General features: G+C 39.7%; 1 protein-coding gene across 1 annotated transcript; it reads left to right on the forward strand.

Moving 5' to 3' along the window:
• The first annotated feature begins 4770 nt into the window (after positions 1 to 4770).
• LOC107760648 (2-isopropylmalate synthase B) lies at positions 4771 to 21398 on the forward strand. The gene is made up of 12 exons (XM_075244748.1): positions 4771 to 5554; positions 6590 to 6803; positions 6885 to 6965; positions 8443 to 8535; positions 8625 to 8711; positions 10390 to 10490; positions 10948 to 10981; positions 11058 to 11132; positions 11945 to 12028; positions 12140 to 12274; positions 13111 to 13256; positions 21020 to 21398. Exons 1-12 carry the CDS (start codon positions 4914 to 4916, stop codon positions 21147 to 21149), a joined length of 1821 nt encoding a protein of 606 aa, XP_075100849.1. The 5' UTR covers positions 4771 to 4913; the 3' UTR covers positions 21150 to 21398.
• The last annotated feature ends 339 nt before the right edge of the window (positions 21399 to 21737 follow it).

The raw sequence follows: 21737 nt of genomic DNA on the forward strand, positions 1-21737 counted from the left end.
AGTCATGCACCTATTTATGATGTAACATGCAGTGTTCACAACTTCTGCCCATAAACTATGAGGCAGTTTACTAGAAAGAAACATAGTCCTAGCCATTTCTTCCAATGTCCTATTCTTTCTTTCAACTACTCCATTTTGTTGTGGAGACCTATGAGTAGAAAAGTTATGATCTATGCCATGTTCATCACAAAATTTAGAAAATTTAGCATTCTCAAATTCAGTACCATGATAAGACCTAATTGATGCAAGTTGATTACCTAGTTGTTTATGAGTTTTTCTAACAAACGAAGTGAACATGCCAAATGCTTTATTTTTAGATGTTAAAAATAATGTCCAAGTAAACCTAGAGTAATCATCAACAAGCACCATTACATATCTCTTACCACATCTGCTTAATGTTCTCATTGGTCTACAAAGATCCATATGGACCAGTTTCATCGTCCTGATGGTGCTTACCACTTTCTTACTTTTAAAAGAGGATCTTACATGCTTCCCCTTGCACAGACCTCACAAACCTTATCTTCCTTAAACTTAATGTTAGGCAGTCCTATCACCAAGTCCTTGGAGATAAGTTTGTTGAGTTGACTTAGACCGGTATGTCCAAGTCTCTTGTGCCAAATGGGGGGGATCATTATCCAACACACTTAAGCAAGTGAGTTCATTTTCTGAAAGTGTGGACAGATCTACAACATATATGTTGTTTACTCTTTTTACCTACAAAACTATCTTGTCAGTGGTAAGATTAATCACAAAACATTTGGTAGATGTGAATGCTACCATGTTACCTCTATCACACAGTTGTGATACACTTATCAGACTGTACTTTAGTCCATCTATCAAGTAGACGTTCTCAATAGAATGAGAATCATTCTTGCCTACCTTTCCAACCCCAATGATCTCACCTTTCTTCCCATTTCCAAAGGAGACATTACCTCCTTTAAGGTCCTCAAGTGAAAGGAAATGGTTATTGTTTCATGTCATGTGCTTTGAGCAGCCACTATCCATGTACCATATTTGACTGCTCTCCTTCACTTGGACCTGCAAAAAGAAATCAGGGGTTAGTCTTAGGAACCCAAACTAGTTTGGGTCCCTTTCTATAGGCAAAAGGATGAATTAAATTCTTTTTAGCCCAACTTGATAGCCTATTTTTCCCTTAAGCAAATTCTTTATTCTTTTAACTTGCCTTTTCTTTTGTAGTGCATTCACTTTTATAGTGACCTATTTTACCACAGTATGTGCAAATCTTGTTCTTAGGAAGTGTGAGGTACTTGCTTTTAAGATCCTATTTAGGTACCAGGTTCCCAAAGCCAAGTCCTCTTCTATTGGCACTATGATGTTCCTGTAGCCATGAAAGTGCATTGGAGGACCTGTTCCATTTACAAGTTATGTCTAGCTCATGCTTGACCTTGCTTAAATCCTCTTTTAGGATTCTTACCTGCTCATCCCTTTTATACAACTCATAATTCTTTTTTCCTATATTTTCTTCTAGAGTGAGTTGTGTGTGATCAACTGTCTTTTTACCTGTTCCTAATTTCATTTTAGATTTTCAGATCTAAGCTATAGGATAATTGAGTCAAGTACATGAACCTAATTTTTCAAAACAGTATTTTCACTTACAGTTTTACTAACCCTAAGTTCCAGGTTTTTGCACTTAGCCTTTAAAATCACACATTCTTTAGACAACTGTTCCTTTTCATTGTTTACATCCTCAAATTCATCAATTAGTTCTAGAAATAACTCAGATAACCTTTCTTTAGACAATAATTTAATCTTGTCTTTGAGATGAATTACACTTACCTCAATTTCCTCATCAGATTCTCCAATGGCCATAGTGTTTGTTCATCCTCCTCATCATCATCTGAGCTTTCTCCCCAAGCAGCGACTATAGCCCTGGTTGATCATTTGCTTTTCTTGGGTTGAACATGTTCCTTCTTCCTGTTCCTTCATTCAGCTCTTTCCTTCTTCCATTCAATTTTCCATTGGAGACAGTTTTTGATGTGGTGATCAGTCTTTCCACACTTGTTTGCTTCTCAGAAACTTTTGATTTACTATAGCTTCCAATTCTTGAAGGACCCTTTCCTCTCCTCGAGTATTTCTCAAAATCCCTAGTGATCATAGCCATTTCATCACCTTCAAGATCAGAACCTTCAGAGATTATGAGTGCCAGACTCATTTCCTTCTTTGGTACATCCATTTTTATGGTTTGTCTCCTAAGTTCATAAGCAGTGAGATTTCCAATTAATTCATCCAGTGGGAGGGTGGCAATATTCTTTGATTCCTGAATGACAGTAATTTTGCTCTCCCAAGTAATAGGCAAAACCCTTGTCAATATTTTCTCGACTCTATCTTCTTCAGAAATAATTCTTCCAAGAGACTTTAGTTCATTTGTCAATGTAGTAAACCTTGTGTACATCTCTTGAATGGTTTCTCCTTCCTTCATAGTAAAGTTCTCATATTGAGAATACAGTAGAGTTCCTCTGGACCTTTTCACCTGAGGTGTTCCTTCGTGAGACACTTGCAGAGTGTCCCAGATTTCCTTGGCAGTGGTACAACTTTGGATTCTGCTATACTCATCTGGACCAAGTTCACAAATAAGCCACTTCTTGGCTTTGGCATTCTTCTCCCATTTCTTCAAGTCCTCATCTGTGCAATCTGCTCTTGTCTTTGGTACCTCTACTCCTTCAGCATTTATCTTCATGGTAGTCAGTGGACTATCTGTGACAATGTCCCATAACTCATAGTCTTCTCCTATGATGTGATCTCTCATCCTATTTTCCACCAGAAGTAGTACTGGCCATTGAAGAATGGTGGCCTAGCAGTGGATTGCCCTTCCCAGTTTCCAGGTGGTACACTCATCTTGATCTTCTCCTAAGGTGTTAGCCTCTTTAAGGGTAAAATGCTCTAATACCAATTGATATTTTATATGTCAATGCCACACAAGAGGGGTGAGGGCGGGGGTGGGGGTGATTTATATGGTGTCCAATTTTCGCGTGCACTGAATTATCGAAGGACCTGGTTCTTCTAAGTGTTCCTTAACATAATGTTGCTGAAATAGTAAATGCGAAAAGTAAAGAACACAAGTATTTTTACGTGGAAAATACCCGGCTCAAAAGGTAAAAAAAATATGACCTACTACTCAGTAGGATTTTCTCCAACACTTCACTAAAGCACTGAGCCAAAACAACATTTACAAAGATTCTTTGTAAACCTAAGGATTACCTCTAATCCCGTTGTGGAAACCAACCTCTAACTGTTGCGACAACTTCAAGTTAACTCTAACTTGAATATTTAGAGTACCTATTACAATTGATTTTAAATAAAGCTGAAAGGTACAATTTGAAAATCACCTACTATAATTGAACTAGGATAAAAGACAGACACTTGGAACTAGTTCTTCTATCTGGTTCATGTAGCTTCAGGTTCACACACTTGAATCATACAAGAATTGCTTGCAAAATGCCTTGCTATTTTGCTCTCAACTCACGTTTAACTTCTGCTTTTGTGCGTACCTGTAGAATGAAAATATTCTGCAATATATAGAGTTAGTAGAATAAGAAACAACTAGAGTTCTAATGTTACTCTTCCTTGGTGGAAGAGTTCTAGTTATCCTCAACTTCTAACTCTTTTCTTATCTTGAATAGTGTTCTCTTTGAGTAATGAGTCCTTCTCCTTATCAATTATGCAACCTTTTCGATCAGGAGATAACAGATATAACAAATTAGGTTTATCTCCTTCTCGTACATTCCTCATGCTCGAATATGTCCGTGTCTGTGTACACAGGGGATGGACCTGGTTTATGCCTGAGCTTTCTTTGCTAGTCTTCAAAACAAAACTTCACTTGGGCCAACAAGATGTAAATTGTAAACTAGTAAATCTTTTTTATTGGCAATGTATAGAAAGTAAATGTTCTACTCATTTCTTTATTGGGAAATTTTCGGGAAAAACAATTACTACAAATGGTACCAAAACAAAACCAAATGTCACCTTGAAATTTTAAACATCACTTAACTGGGATACTAATTTTTTCGTTTGATATATAGACGAATCTGCAAACTAAGCCAATAATTGTTTTTTGAAATACGAGTTTGGAGTTTCCCCACTAGCTTGATGTTTACTTAGAGACTTAGAGCATAGGAAGTTTACAGTTTCTCCTCATATTTGTTTTTTGAGTTGGCAATATGAACCTCAAATACAAGGAGAAAGTAAAAGAAAAGTTTGATGAGGATCAAACTTAATATTTTTTTTTCCATAATTTAATTTTCCTTATATTGTTGAAGGAAATATCATCATTTTTTTACCATTTAATTAGACGTTTTTGGTATGGCGAAAGCCATTTTCACAATATATTTTTCATGCTTTTTTTTTTTTTAAATTTTTGATAGAAATAGTTTTCAGGATAATATTTTCATTAAAAGGGAGAAAAGAATAGGTTAGTCTAAATTAGCGGGCAGCCACACCTTCAAGACTTGTAATTAAGTTTGGATTTTTATAATCATATCCTTCTAGTATTTCTTTTTCAATTAATACTTTAATGTCTTAGGTAAAAATTTTTTGGCAAGAGAGAGAACCCGCAACGGCTATAACCTGTGCACTTCGGACGAACACTTTGTGCACCTATTCCTGTGTAATAAAAACCGCACTAGCCAAGTTCTATGCAACATGTTCAATCCTAAAAAACACGCTATGCAAGTCATGTGTGACAGGCAATCAGAAGGTATTGAGGGGAATCCATCCCGCATATTTAATATGGATAACCACCTTAAAATCTTATTAATTTTATTTTTTAAAATTTTCTTTTGTCAAATTTCACACTCGTGCGCCGCCACTAAAATCCACTCACACCCTTCATCTTTGACTCCATCATTCCCAACTCTCCACACAACTCCGCCCCTCTGTTCTTCTCTTCTCCTCCAATGGCGTCTATCACCGCAAACCATACATTTTCCCGTAACCCTAACATCTCATTGCATCCCCAAAATCCTCTCATTCAAACCCAAGCTCTCTTCAACTTCAAATCATCAATCCCCAAATGTTCCCCTATTATCTGCTGCGCAATCCGCCGTCGACCCGACTATACCCCGAGCCACATTCCCGACCCGAAATACATCCGCATCTTCGACACCACTCTCCGCGACGGCGAACAATCTCCAGGCGCCACAATGACCACAAAAGAAAAACTCGACGTTGCGCGTCAGTTAGCTAAGCTTGGTGTTGACATAATTGAAGCCGGTTTTCCTGCTTCTTCTGAAGCTGATCTCGAAGCTGTGAAATTAATAGCGAAGGAAGTTGGAAATGGTGTGTATGAAGAGGGACATGTTCCGGTAATCTGTGGACTTGCGAGGTGTAATAAGAGGGATATTGATAAGGCTTGGGAGGCTGTGAAGTATGCGAAAAAACCGAGGATTCATACGTTTATTGCGACTAGTGAGATACATATGAAGTTTAAGTTGAAGATGAGTAGAGATGAAGTTGTGGAGAAAGCTAGAAGTATGGTTGCTTATGCTAGGAGTATTGGTTGTGAGGATGTTGAATTTAGCCCTGAAGATGCTGGAAGGTTTGCACTTTACACTTCCATTTTGAACTTTCCAAAATGATTGAAAAATTTAAAGTTATTCAACTTTTCAGGTATTAAAAATTTAAACTTTGATGTGTTAATGTCCCTGTTACACTAACTTACTTATTAACCATTACTTTATTTATTTTTTCATTGTCAGTAGTATGATATATTGTGTAAGATAATATTTACATCAATTAACATTTAAACTTCGTGCCCCATCAAATACTGTTGTATACATACTTTGTGTTATCATTTCACTTCATATAACCACATCCCTGCTAGAATTGTTGATTCTGAGGCCTTTTTTGTGTGGTGATGCTTATTAAATTTAGGCAATCCAGGAATGTCCCTTTTTTTTTTTTGATAAAGTAATCAAATTTATTAAAAAATAGCAAATATCTTCCCATGTACATGAAGTATGCCCAAAAGCAGAAAGCTTTCAAAATAATATGATTTTCTAATTAACAACACTCAATCTTCTATGCTTATAGGGATCTCATGGATGCACCAAAAAGAAATAAGGGATAAGATGCTATTTTTTTTATTTCTCTTGTGGATGAGTCATGGCCATTATGGTCTTATAGCTGGATAGATAGTTTTATGCTTAAAGATAGTTATATATAGATTCAGATAAAAATGATTAGCATTTTAGCTGGTGAATCATGAATGATCCTTCAGAATTCTGTAAAGTTTCTGGAGATGATCTTGTCACAAGTCTGTTGACACTAAACTGGTTTTTAATGAACACACTTGTTCATTGCATTCTTCTCTATTAGCGTGTGTAAGAGCGTGAAATTTATGCTCTGTTAAGTTGCCTTTTCCTATTAAGGAGTTTTCTGGTATGATGCTTTGAGATCTCAAGTAAGAGGTTTAAACTACCTACTATTTTTCTATTGTCATGCATAAAAGCTCGTGGACTAGTTCAGTGATTAAAATTGGCAATGGTAACCACTTTCATGCATTTCTGTAGCTTGGATCTGTTGCCGTCATTGTATTCTGAACTGAGCCTTATTTCCTGTTTATTCCTCTCAGATCTGATCCTGAGTTCCTCTATCATATCCTTGGAGAGGTCATCAAAGCTGGGGCAACAACCCTTAACATCCCTGATACTGTTGGATACACTGTTCCCAGTGAATTTGGAAAATTGATCGCTGATATAAAGGCCAATACCCCAGGAATTGGAGATGTGATCATCTCAACGCACTGCCAGAACGATCTTGGGCTTTCTACTGCCAACACCTTAGCTGTATGCAGTTCAATGTTGTTTAGAACCTAGTGGTTTATACCAACTTAAACTGTATGTTCATTAAAGTGTGTTCAATTTCAGGGAGCATGTGCAGGTGCAAGACAAGTAGAAGTGACCATCAATGGAATCGGTGAAAGAGCTGGAAATGCTTCTTTGGAGGAGGTGTGTGTGGGTTCTTCACTGAGAAACTTCAGTTCTCTTATGTGCATGATTTGAGCTCCAAAATTTGAGGGGTGGTAAGAGGTGGAATCACTAAGTATACAACCGGACTATGAGTTCCCCTCTATTCTTTCCCCGTCATAAAGATGGGTCTTCAAAATATTTTCCCATAGCACTGTAAGGCATTCTCTGCACAAAAGGAACTATTCTACCTCTTCCTAAACAATTAACATCTTGACTTTAAACTGATATTTTTCTTTTCGAGAAAGGTAACAATGTATTATCATCAGCACAAAGGCTGTGCTGGACTATATTTACAGTTCAAAAACAGCAAAAATGCTCTTGTTCATCTTACAAGGACTCTATTAACTCAAGTAAAGGCTGAGCATCTTCCAAAAATCTCTCTTTACACAAAAAGTGAAATGAAAATATACAATCATCTTGATTTTAAGAGTTAAGACAGAGGGAGGACTTTCTTTTTGACCATATCCTCTGTAGCCTTTAGACGCATTGGTCCATAGGTGTGACACTATGATGATTGAAGGTGATAAAAGCGGAAAAAGTAGACCTTAAGTCATAGAAGGAAGTTATATCGAAAGTCCTCCAATCTCGCGGAATCAATTTGACTAGCTATGAAATATTACAACTATAAGTAAAGGATCTATATAGGCGATATCTAGTTTGAATTAATGTTTAGCTGTTATTATTACACTCCCTTAAAGTAGTTGTTTCTCGATGATCTTTTTTTCTTCTGGTTAGAAGGCTTGTATGTCCCTGTAGAGATAAATGTGAAACTTAGACACCTCTGGTTTTAGATAAACCTACTTTGTGTTAAAAGTCAAAGTTTGAACAAAGTGAATGGGTATAGCATATTGATATGGCTGAACCCAACTGATTTGGGATTGAGGCATAGTTGATTGATGATTTCCTTTTGTTGAAGTTAGTATTTCCTATGCCTCGCATTTGGTTGCCTTTCCTCTTTGGATTGACTATTTTCCACAATTAAAATTATGCCACTCACTTCTACGGTGCACAAGTTTTCTACTTCTCTGAGGCTAAGAAAAAAGCAAACTTTATAGTGACTACAGATTTTCATTTATCCTTTTGAAACTATTTAATGTCACAGCGAGACATCCAATTTTGGATGAAGGATGGAATTTCATGTGCTATCATAGTATATTCCTCTCTCTTTCCCGTATGTTAGCTTTTCACTATTATTTATTAGGTTTGGTTTTGCTCATCCTTTATGGCTTGATCGACCATCTATGTTTCTAACTATTTGAAAACAATAGTTGCAAACTTGCAACCAAATTTTGAAGCAAATTTCTGCTATTGGTTGTGATGTGTTATGTTGAAACGGACAACTACTAACTTGTATGGGGTTCTTTTGTCCTCTGTGTTGCTTGTTCTGTTTGCTTTTCCTCTTGGGCATTTTGGGCTTTCATTTTCTAACCTGTTACCTTCGACAATGCTGGAATAGGTTGTAATGGCCTTAAAATGTCGTGGAGAGCAAGTACTAGGTGGCCTGTATACAGGAATTAATACACAACATATACTCATGTCAAGCAAGATGGTTTGTCCCCTACTATCTTATAGTCTCTGGAGATATTTTGCTGGTTAATATCTTTCTGAAGCGCCTTCTGCTGACCCTTTTCTATGCAGGTAGAGGAGTACACCGGGCTTCATGTGCAGCCACACAAGGCCATTGTTGGAGCTAATGCTTTTGCTCATGAAAGTGGCATCCATCAGGTCTGCGTAATTTTGCTCTAATTCATTGTTGAAAGAGATCAATGTTCTAAACCCTAAACAGTTCTTGAAAGAGGCAACTCAATCCTCTTATTAGTTCAAGGGCATATTTGCTTGAATGTTAATTTTTGCTTTATTCTGCTTTGACTAAGCACAAAATTTTGCTATTTAAGTTGAAAATAGATACTCTATTCATCCAATAAGTTCTGTAACTTGTATTACCTTGCTTTGAGCAAAGACTTTTTTTTCACTATTCCCTCGGGTAACTGGGTAAGAACAAAGACTTTTTTCTTGCACAAATCCTATAAACAGTACAATTATCCGCAGACGAAGAAAACAAGTGAGCATAAACTATATTATCTTTTATCTTGTCGCCCTAAAATAACAGAGATTTCAGAATAGGTCTGATTCTGGTTACTAGGTTGCTGAATCTGACATCTACAAAAGCATAATATGGGAGCTGTTTTAAGAGTAATTTGCGGATATACACTGAATAGTGAGCAGCATTATCAAAGGCGAAAAGCGCAAAAAAGCTCTAAGGTCCGTTGGGTCTTTAAGTGCAAAACGCAAATAAAGCGTGAGCTTTAATGAAAAAAGGCGCAACTGGAGAAAAAGTAAAAATATGTATATGTAGTACAAGACTAATAATTATAAACATGAATAACAAATATATGGACAAAGAAATTGGAAAAAGATTACGATAAAGTGAAATATCAATTGTTTAATGTTGCCTTTTCATGATTACACTCATTGGCAAGGAATAGTATGCCTTAGAGCCTTGATGTGATACTAAAGCGCCCACAAAGCGAGGCGAAGCGCTCAACATGTTTTGAGCCTCGCTTCAGGGCTTAAGCGCACCTTTGACAACACTGACAGTGAGTTGACGCAAGAGTTTAAGAGAATGAAGGAGAAGCAGAGAAGGAGAACAGAAGAAGGGAAAGGGATTATTAGATGCTTTTGAAACTATCATTAAGAGCTGCTGAAAGCTCGAGGATACACAATATCTTTTTATTCTCAGTGACATGTCTAAAAATTTGGGACAATGCGAAGACTATAGCTTTCTTTGCTGGTATGTCACAGCTTTTCAGTTACTCTGAAAAGTTGGCTCTGTTAGCTTGAAGGGTTGTTCTCCAAGTTTTAAGCAACAGCTCACAGCCAATAGAAAGACTTTTAAACTAAAAGAGAAGCCTCAAAGTACCAACAAACCACTAGAAAGTAGCTCCAAGTATTCCTTCTTGGGGCATTAGATCATTGTAGACATTGGTGAGCATATTCCAGGAAGGTCAGAGATCTTATACCTCCTGACATAGAATAGCTTCCCTTCAAGAGTTTGAATCCACTTACTCTTTCATTTTTCAGATTATCCATTTGCTTTTGGCCCTTTTCACTTTAGATGCGTAGTTATTATTCCTATATTTGGATATCTGTGAATAAATCTGCCACATATCTAGTTAGAGATTTGTTAGTTGTTCTGTTTGCATCTGTTTTTGATTCATCTTGAACTGCATAAAGTGTTTCAGTTGAACATCTTTGAAAAAATGTAGTATATAATGTCTCCCGCTCCCTTTTCTTGCCTCAAAGCTGGATTCTCTACCTTTTTATTATTGTAAGGTTGTGAAGTTTAATTAATTCAGTTGTTCTTTTTCAAACTCTTTAGCTTAAACTACTTTGTGGTCTCTAGGATGGAATGTTAAAACACAAAGATACATATGAGATTATATCTCCTGAAGATATTGGGCTTAACCGAGCTAATGAATCTGGTATCGTCCTCGGGAAACTCAGGTATGTGATTTTCCAATCAGTGCTTGTTGCTATGATGGCATAAATGTTAGATTTCTGTGCTCTTCTAGCTTTTGCTTATTATCCGTTAATTATTGAACTTGCTTAGATTTACTACATCCTTTTTGTTGCTATGGAGGATATATTTCTGTAGTACTCGAATAAGGCTTCCTGATCAACATACTGTTGCTGTTTCAATAATGAATCACATCTTTGTTGTTTTAAAATACTGTAGAGGTCTTTAGGAACTTCCTCTCTTCTCATGGAGGGATGAAGTAGAAGAAGCTTATTGAGTTTGCCTCACTATAATTTGGTCAGAGCCACCGTTGCATCAGATAATCATCATCATAGTCTGTACCATTGTCCCTCCCATGCCTCCCTCTGAACCTGCACTATTCATCATTTAAATCTAATTGCTTCATTCCTATAAGAAATTAATACATTGAACATTTTTGTGTAGTGGGCGTCATGCTTTGCAAGCCAAAATGCTCGAGGTAAATTGTATGCCCTGGAATTGAGTTTATTTCTTATATTTAAGAGCATGAAACAAATACTTTAATCCTGATGCAGCTTGGATACGATATTGAGGGAAAAGAACTTGAGGACCTCTTTTGGCGATTCAAATCTGTGGCTGAGAAGAAAAAGGTGAATTACGTTGTTGAAATTTCCATTGTTGTAAGGTATATTTACATTGTCATTCAAATGCCTGTGGAGATGCCCCGTGGTGCAGTTTATTAATTTTGCGATGTTGAGAAGCTTTTTTTGGGGGGGGGGGGGGTTGATGGGTGGAACATTTCTCCTTCATAGATTGACCTTGTGGATACTCGATAGAACACGGGCTAAAAATATAATTATCTCTCTCTCTCAGTAATCATTATTACGTTTACAAAGTATGTCACATTTTTTTGAACAAGACGAAGTATGTTGCATCTTCTAATTTTATTAGTTGTAGTGTTTTCTTTATCTCTGTGTCTGGGTTGTATAATCACTCGTGTGAACCTGGAAACAACTGGGTGTGTAAGTACTTCTAAAATGCTGTAAGGTGACACGAATTAAGTATGAGAAAAGGTGGAATTGAGAGAGAAACAGATGAAGAAAATGGAGGGTGGATGTGAATGAAAAAGTCGGGTGGTAAAAATCTTAGAAATGACTCCTGAAAATTGGTATGGTCCAACTCCATGTTGGTTATAAACTGAAGTGTAAAATTTTCCTATTATACCTTGTATATTATAAAATACCCCTCTTCTCGAGCTGGGGTAACTGACAAATTTGTGCTAGGACCTTTTAAATCATCTTTTCCTTGTGCAAACTTTCTTCTGCTCATTTGAAAGGGTTATCTGGCTAACTTTTATCAGTTCAATTTGAAACTAAGGTTAAGCTACTGTGTGGATCTAATATGATGTTGATATCGTGGATATGTTTTTTGACCATCTATTTATCTCCTACTGCTCATTCAGAAAATTACAGATGATGACCTGATAGCATTGATGTCAGATGAAGTTTTCCAGCCTCAATTTGTTTGGCAACTCGAAAATGTACAGGTAAATGTCAATGTTGACTACATTTACATTGGTTTTATTTAATTTTCTGACTTAGGTCTGGATTGGAAAGGATAGTTCAGCTGATCGAAAGAGTTCCTGTTCGATGGACAGGTTACATGTGGAAGTCTTGGCCTTTCTACGGCAACTGTTAAGCTCATTGACGCTGATGGTCAAGAGCATGTTTCTTGTTCTGTTGGAACGGGGCCAGTTGATGCGGCTTACAAGGCAGTTGATCTCATTGTAAAGGTCTGAAATAGAAAACGAATTTCCTAATAATCTTGTCACAGTATTAGGACTCATGTTGATTGCAAGCTGATCTGTTGGTTAATGTTCAATTTTGAAATGCACATTCGGTAGAATCTCTTTTATGCAAATCATCAAAATTATATAGATACTGATTTTGTGTCTCCCCTGGCTATAGGTTGGAGATTTGTTGAGCAAAGTATTTGAAAGCACATGATTTTGGATTTAAAGTCTTGTTGAGTCCTCTTACATGTATACTTTTTGTCATCATCTGTTCTACAGAAAAAGTGCCTTAGGGTCAATTTTTTTTTTCTGACAGTTTTCTTGTTGGGAAAGAAGTCAGGTCAGCCCAATTATATGGAGTTGTACTTAAAAACTATGACTAGAGTTCCATTTCAAAACTAATAACCACATAAAGTCCTTTTTTAAAGCTAGTCCAACCCTAACTCAGCATCCAGCACTGAATTCAACAATGGCATAGCAGACAGCCAAATTCTGCGTAACAAGTGCCTGCTATTTACTCTAATGCATTGTGAAGATATCTATCGAGAGCCATTTCATCATGTTCCACATAAATGATCAACCTACTGGCTTTATAATAGTTTCTAAAAATATGTAAAACTGTGTTAAACAACCATTTTGAGTGAGAAATCTACATTTTGAACTTGTCTTACAAGCAGATTTGGCTCTAGGAGATGGTGTTTGGCTCTAAAGTAGCAGTCAATTTTTGGTTTTCATTTATTCATCTTTTTTTGTTTAATGTGAAGCTTTAATATTTGATGCTCTTCTTGTACTGTTTGTGGCCTCTGTTATGAATGTAGTTTTCACCCATTATGCAGGTACCTGTAGCACTACTTGAATATTCCTTGAATGCAGTCACGGAAGGTATAGATGCCATAGCTTCAACCAGAGTTTTAATTCGTGGGGAGAATGGACATACATCAACCCATGCTTTAACTGGAGAGACTGTACACCGTTCGTTTAGGTATGAAATGTACCGGCCATGCTGTTTCCGTTTATTTGCGCTCTTTCTTTGATAGAACCTAGGAAATATAGGGAGATGTTGGTAAATTTTGGAAGCAAGGACATGAAATGGAAGTGAAATGAGCCAAATTGATATGCTTTTCTATAAAGCTAACTATACATAACTCAGATTTAGGGTTAACACATGAATAGAAAAATGCTGTATGAGACCTATGATAGATAGCAGACGGGGATATTTGAATGGAAAATGCATAGCATGAATATATTAGCTGAAACATAGCCATAGTAGTTCCCATATTAGTCTTCTTTACACCCTATGCTAAGGGGAAGACATACACCAGCAGGCCCTCGCAACAGAGCATTCTATGGCCGAGACTCTTCCCTCTCTTCTTCTTCCTAAGATTCCACCGCGCCCATCAAGAGCTAAGCTTCCCGCGTCCAAACCCCAGTAAAGTTCTCCGGCAACCGAGCCCTCACGCGCCGCCAACTCGCTTGTTTTTCCGGCGAGATCTCAGCCATGCGCCGACGCGTGTGGCTTTTTCCGGCGACCTTTCAAATTTTTTTCTTCAGACAACCTCTTCTCGAGGCTTTTCCGAGTCTTCCCGTGCCAGTTTCACCAAATTCCGACGACTTTTTCTTTTTCCAGCCTTTAAACCCCAAATTCTGACGATTGTTTTCTTTGTTCAGTACGAGAAAACCTTCCTCCCTTCCTATATACTGTTTTCACCCACTGTGAATACTATTATTCCAAATTATTCCAACTATTGAGGCTTTTTCCGGCCAGATTTTTCGGGACAACCGCATTTAGAATATGATAGATTGTACAGAGAGAAGTTCTTTTTTCTCTCTAGAATCTAGAAAACTGGAAAACATGTCTTTTATCAAAGTTGTCTCTTGGCCAGCCCTAGAACTTGGGGGAAGATGCCATCGAAAGCTCGATGTAGGACAGGAGCCGGACTTCTCGCTGTCCGAGGAGCACACTCTCAGGTGCAAGGGTTTCTTGGAATCTAGTCTCATTGGGTCTTTCTCCAAATGGGTTGGTTCTCCAGAGGCTGTTAGGAACTGGGCAACAGAGGCATGGAACGTCAAGGACGGGCTGAAAATATCGCAATTGGGGGGCACTCAATATCTCTTTCGTTTTGTTGACAAATCTCAAGCTTCAGAAATTCTTGTCAGAGGAAACAGTTGGTTCGATGGGAACTTCTTAAATCTAGACAGATGGGTGGAGCATGATGGGTGTCTTGACCCTTGCTTCACTGGCGAAACATTGGTGGTCAACATGGTGGGTCTCCCGGTGCATCTTTGGTGTCTTGACCTATTCAAGAAGATATAGGAAATCTGTGGGGGTTTTTATTGATGTCACTTGCAGTCAGTGTTTTGGATAGCGTGCGGCGACAAATAGCGATGAAGACCCGCTTCACTGAGGCGAGAGGCGCGCAGCGAAGCGCTCGCCTTTTTGATGTGAAGAGACAATTTATACAAAAACATAAAATATTATATATATATATAACTAAAAACTCAATAACAATAATAAGTTTATAAATATATCAATTCAAAAATTAAAAACTCAATAGATTCTATATGCTATTAATTCTACTCTATAAGACTATTAAGTCTATAATTGAAAAAACAGAGCAAACAAAACAGAGCCTAAAAAGAAAGAGCTACTGCCTCTGTTGCTGATCGAAAAACATAGCCAAAAAAAAAAATAAGAGAAGAAGAAAGAGGAAGGGAAGAGCCTCTGTTATTTTGCTCGAAAAACAGAGCACAAAAGCAGACTCTCTGTTTCTGTTGTTCTCGACAAAAAACAGAGCAAAACAAATAGAAAGAAGAAGAAGAAAGAAGAAAGAAGAAGAAGAAAGAAAGGAAACTCAGAGAAGCATACCTGGTTTTTCAGATGGCAGAAACTTGATGAAGAAGACTATGGCACAGTAATCGCGAGCCCTAATCGCGACCTTTTTTCAGAAACTTGGCTGCTCTGTTGTTCGAAGTTGAAGAAGAAAGAAACTTCTGAGAGTCAAGCCCTAATCACGACCTTTTTTCTTAAGTCTTTGCCCTTTTTCTTTTTTCTTTTTAAAAAAGCGACGCTTCAGTCGCCTCTCGCCACACTGTCGCCTCTCGCTACACAAGCAGAGGCGATCGCTTTATGTAAATCACAACGCAACAGATGAAAGAAGCGACACAGTCTCGCATCGCTACGCTACTCGCTATTAGCGACATAGCGCTCGCTATTTACAACACTGCTTGCAGTTTACACGATCTCTCGCGAGTGAGGATTGTGGTGAGGAAAGGGGGCAGAATCCCTGTCTCCAATGTGGTGGAAGATGGCTACTTGAGTTATAGGGTTTGGTTGAGCCCTGAATTTCGCCCTATCTTTATGCCTGTGATAGCGACGGAAGAAAAGGTAAGGTCAAATAGAAGGGAGGGGAGGGGAAATCAGTCTCTGAGGGGAGGGGAGGGCTCACCGGATCACTTGATTAAGCCGGAATCAGACGTTAGATCGAGAAGAGACGGGAGGTTTGAAATTGGGGGAGGAAGACAAAATTTTAACAGGAGGAGAAGACGTGAATGGGTTAGTGATGCGGGCTGGAAAGGCAGAATGAGATGATCCTCTTTTACTTATCATAGGGCCGGGCAAGTTTTCAGCAAGTATAGGCCTGGGCCTCCTCACATGGGTCCAACAACTTTCCCCAATTCCATTAGAATTAATCCTAAGGGCCCCAGATTATTTCAAGCTGCGCATGATAAGGCTCCTAAGCATATGGGAACAGTCGTTCCTCCTTCCTCTGGCCATGGTGCTTCACACAATGGCACTTCTTCACCGAGCTCTAGTGACTTGTGCCCCTCTACGATGGCCGCTGCTGCAGGGGCAGAACCGGCTAAGGATGGTGCTGTTAATCCACGACCCCCCGCCTCTGATGGACCCGGTTCCATCAACCCCTCACCTGCTCCTGGGCTTAGTTGTGCTGAGGTCACACTTAAAGTTTCTTCTTCTTCCGGGGAGATTGTTGAGCATGCCCCAATTGATGTTAGTGTCGGACCAGTACTTTCAGTTAATATGCCGCCAATGGTTCCATGCTCTCTTCCGCCATGCTACCCTACTGATGGTTCTGGACATTCCTATAGCAGCGGGGTGTTAATTTCAGAGGTTGTTGCCCCTCAAGGAAATGGTGAGACCCTTTCGGAGGTTAAAACTCCTAGTGCTAGCAATGCTATGGTCTTGTATTCCTCTGGTAGTAGCAAGGAAAGGGTACATATAGAAGACGCCTGCCCAATTTCGTCAAGGATCGGAGGAGGGGATATGTCTTTCTGGATGGAGGATAAACTATTATTTATATGTTTATTTCCTTATAAAAAAAAATGGAGGATAAACTATTAAACTTTGGGAAGTTTCTAGGTGTTTCTGTTAAAGGGAAGGAAGATAGGGTGTTAGAACTATTGAGGGAGATTGAGCAACAATCTCTTTACGATGGTGCAGGGAGGGAGTTGGGTAAAGGTGTTAAGCAAAATAACTTAGGGGATGTGGTGTATCAGAGAAGGGGGCGAGTGTGTGACAGAGAGAAAGGGACCTCGGCTAGGGGGGTGGGGAAATGGGGGCTATTGTCGCTTATGGAAGTTAAGATCCTTTCATGGAATGTGAGGGGGATGAATGACCCAAACAAAAGGGCCATCATCAAAGTGGGAGTTAGGGAGTGGGGTGCCAACCTAGTTTGTTTTCAGGAGACCAAAATGGAAGTTTTGTCGGATGCGATCGTGAGAAGTGTCTGGGGAGGTAGTTGGGTGAAATATGACTGGGTCCCAGCAGCGGAAAGTGCCGGGGGCATTCTACTTATGTGGGATGATAGAAGCTTGGAGGTAAAGGAGATTAGGAAGAGAGTTTTTTCTTTGGCAACTCTCGTCAAAGATAGAGTGAGTGGGGTGGAGTGGGGATTTGGGGGAGTGTACGGGCCGGCAGGGGAAGGGTCCAAGGTGTCTTTCTGGGTGGAACTGGCCAATATTATGGGGGAATGGGACATTCCATGGGTTCTAGGGGGAGACTTTAACACTATCTGATTCCCGGAGGAGAGATTAGGGTGGTGTGATTTCGAGGGCCATGGAGTAGTTTTCTAACTTCATCAATGATCACTTTCTCATTGACCTTCCTCTGTCAGGGGAAAGGTTTACTTGGGCCAGGGCGGAGGATTCCAACTCAAGGTCTAGACTTGATAGATTCCTGATATCTCCCTCATATGATGAGCTGGTGCCGAATGTGCTGCAGATTCCTTTACCTAGGTTGACTTCAGATCATTTGCCTATTTTGCTAGATGGATGCAGAGGGAGGGGGGTGCGTGATCCCTTCCGATTCGAAAACATGTGGTTGAAAGTGCCAGGATTCGGTGACAAGGTGAAAGAATGGTGGACAAGCTACGCGGTATCAGGGACACCTTCATACCGTCTTTCGAAGAAACTCAAATTGCTCAAGAGAGATATTATTAGGTGGAATAAGGAGGTTTTTGGGAGGGTAGAGGTTAAAATGAGGGAGCTTATGCATGAATTGAGGGATTTAGAAAGAGGGGTAGGGGCGGGGGAGTTAGATGAATCTGAGAAAAAGAGATTGGGGGAGGTTAAGAGGGAAATAGTCGAGTTAGCAATAGCTCAGGAGACTAGTTGGCGGCAAAAATCGAGGGCGCTTTGGTTAAAGGAGAGGGATTCGAATACCAAGTTTTTCCATAGGGTGGTGGTCGCAAATCGAAGGAGAAACTTCATAAAGTCCATAGTTGTAGATGGGGTGAGGATTGAGGGAGAGGAGGTAAAATGGGCAATAGCGGGGTTTTATGAGAACTTATATAAAGAGGAAGTTAGTTGGAGGCCGACTTTGGGGGAATAGAGTTCAACCATATAAGGGAGGGAGACATCGAGTGGCTAGAAAGGGTTTTCGAGGAGGAGGAGGTGCACGAGGCTGTGTCGAGTTGTGCTAGCGATAAGGCCCCGGGCCTGATGGTTTCTCTTTGGCTTTCTTTCAGCTCTTTTGGGACACCATCAAGGGGGAGTTGATGGAAGCCATTGAATATTTCCATGTGAATGGTGTTTTCGAGAGAAGTATCAATGCAATCTTTATTACTATTGTGCTTAAGAAAGAATGTGCATCTTGTATCAGAGACTACAAGCCTATTAGTCTCGTGGGGAGCATTTATAAGATTATTTCTAAAGTGCTTTCCAACAGACTTAAGAAGGTTCTTGACATGACTGTTTCGTCCTCCCAGAATGCGTTTGTGGAAGGTAGGCAGATCCTGGATGCTGCTTTGGTGGCAAATGAACTTGTAGACTCCAGAAGGAAAAATAGAGAACCCGGCTTACTATGCAAGTTGGACCTTGAGAAGGCTTTCGACCATGTCAATTGGGAGTTCCTGGACTTCATTATGATGCGGATGGGGTTTGGGGAAAGATGGAGGGGATGGGTCAAGTTCTGCATTTCCTCAGTCAGATTCTTTGTCCTGGTTAATGGTAGCCCATGTGGTTTCTTTGGCAGCTCCAGGGGTCTCAGGCAAGGTGACCCCCTATCCCCCATGTTATTCATTCTAGTGATGGATGCTCTGAGCAAAATGATGGATCGTGCGGCGGGCGGAGGCTTCTTGAGAGGATTCTCGGCTCCGATTGGGGTGCTCAGTGCCCGAAGAGTCTCACATTTGCTATTTGTGGATGACACACTGGTTTTCTGTGATGTCGATATGGATCAGTTGACCTACCTGAAGCAGGTCCTGCAGTGGTTTCAGTTAGTATCAAGACTCAAAATCAACATCGGCAAGTGTGAGATTTTCCCGGTAGGTGAGGTTACTAATATTGATGCCTTGTCTTATGTTCTCAGATGCAAGGTGGGCTCCCTTCCCACTACTTACCTGGGCCTCCCTTTGGGTGCTTCATATAAGGATACTACGGTTTGGAATCCAGTGATCGAGCGGGTTGAAAAATGATTAGCAGGGTGGCAGAAAAGGTATTTGTCAAAAGGAGGTAAGGAAGTGCTTATCAAAAGCACTTTATCGAGTATGCCCATCTATTACTTATCCCTGTTTCAAGCACTGGTGAGCATCACAGAAAAACTGGAACGACTTCAAAGGAACTTTCTTTGGGATGCAGCGGATGGAACTAGAAAGTTTCATCTAGTGAATTGGTAGACAGTCACTTCCCCAAAGAAGTGGGGTGGACTTGGAGTGAAAGATCTTAGGGTATTTAACAGAGTTTTAATGGAAAAGTGGCTGTGGAGATTCGGGGTAGAAGAACATGCTCTATGGAGGGAGGTCATAGTAGAAAAGTACGATTCCACGGGAGGGGGTTGGAAGACCAAGGCAATCACAACACCTTTCGGGTGCGGCATGTGGAGCATCATGAAAATTGGGAAGCATTCAGTGGCAACATCACTTACAGGGTGGGAGATGGAAGGAGAATCAGCTTTTGGAATCATAGGTGGTGTGGAGAGGATACTCTGAGGGTCTCCTTCCCCCACGTCTTTAGAGTTTCAAACCAGAAGTTACTGATGGTCCAACAGATTCGTAAGGAGCATGAAGGGGGTAGTATGAGACCTCTCATTCAGAAGGAACATGCAAGATTGGGAGATTGCGGAGCTCCAAGATTTGTTGGCACTGCTGTATAGGCAAGACATGCCCCAACCATCCTGCGACTCTTGGAGATGGGGCTTGCGTGGCGATGGTTTGTTCACCGTAAAGTCCTTTTACCAGAGTATGTTGGTGAGAGAGGAGACCACTTTTCCATACTCCTCGATCTGGATTCCTAGGGTGCCCACGAAGGTGTGCTTTTTTGCATGGCTAGCGGCGAGGGGAGTGATCTTGACCGATGAAAATCTCCGAAAGAGAGGAATTACACTTGTTAATTGGTGCTACATGTGTAAAAGCTCAGGGGAAGAAGTTGATCACCTTTTGTTGCATTGCCGTGTGTCCTCTGCTTTGTGAAGGGCAATCCTGAATCTTTTTGGTGTTCAATGGGTGATGCCAAGCACTGTAAAGGAAATATTATATAGCTGGGCTGGTTTCCGTAGAAGAAGAAAGCAAAAGGCGTGGAACTTCGCCCCGTTAGCTCTCATGTGGGTAGTATGGGGGGAGAGAAATAGGAGAGCTTTTGAGGAGATTGAGTCTCCTTTTTCACATCTTAAGAATAGTCTTTTATCTTTGATCGCTTTTTGGTGCACTCATTTAGCCCCTACTTGTATAGAAGATTGGGCGTCTTTTGTAGAGAATCATGTTCTGATGTAAATTCTTTACGTTTTTGGTATACTTCGTGTATACGGGAGTTCTCTCCCTTTTGATTAATACAATTTACCTTATAAAAAAAAAACATAGCCATAGTAGACGTCAGATTCATGTTTCTGCCACTACAAACTCTCTCCCCTCCTCTCCGGAAATACTGCTCCCAACAGTTATCCCTGTACCCCCAAGTCCTTTCTCCAATCTTTATTTCGTCATTTGACTTATCCAGAGGGAAGACTTGTGTCAGTGCGTCCAGCAAGTTGGGGAGTCAAACTTCATAGTAGTAGACCGACATGATTGGCTGGATGTCAAACATGTACCCGATATATTTTCGACCGACATATAGCTAGATACATTATGTTTTCTAGCGAGTCATGAATTATTGTTTTTTCTTTTCTCCTATTAGAAATGTCTTACACAAGTTGTAAATTCTGGCTTCCAGTACAGACTCTCTGCTGATGATTTGATTAATATATGGGATATGTTACCAAAAAAAGTCTTATATGTCTACTCTCTTCTTCCACAGTGGAACCGGAGCAGATATGGATATTGTTATCTCTAGTGTCCGAGCCTATATTGGAGCATTGAATAAGATGCTGAGTTTCAGAAAGCTGGTGTCGAAACACAGCAGACCTGAAGGCAGTGCAGTCGTATAGGCATCTAGTGTGATCGAGTTTATGGTTCTTATGTTTCTTGTGACTGTGCTGCAGCTTTATCAATTGTACACAAGTGGGGAGGCTGTCCAAAGAATTTTGACCTACCTGTATTCTCATTTTTAGATTGTGGTGGCAAAAGAGATGTCATACGCCTATTGTTTTCTCCAATCTCTCTCCATTCTTCTGCATGTTGATGCATAACCTGTAATTTACATCTAAATTTAAATGCCTGTTAGTGCTTGAAGATCATTTAAGTTTTTTGGTGTATCGGGTAACCATAGACACATTGTTCATATACGATGTGGTTCAGCATTTACTATGTTCATGCTCTCGCTTTACTAAATCATGGAATTTCATTCTAGGTTAATTGCACAAACCTCTTTTTAGATTCCCTTAATCCCATAGGTTTTATAAATGTTTCCGAAATTACTGGACTCTCGTTTTAAAATTACATTTAGCGATGTTCTTACACTTGCAACTCTCTAACGTTTTGCCATTTAAAGCTCTCTTAAACTGAAAGTGAACAACTTTACCTTCACTCTTCCCTTTTGTTAATTTAAGTCTTCATCAAAGAAGATAGAATCTTAT

Source organism: Nicotiana tabacum, chromosome 22, assembly GCF_000715075.1.
Source record: "Nicotiana tabacum cultivar K326 chromosome 22, ASM71507v2, whole genome shotgun sequence".
Taxonomy (NCBI): Eukaryota; Viridiplantae; Streptophyta; class Magnoliopsida; order Solanales; family Solanaceae; genus Nicotiana; species Nicotiana tabacum.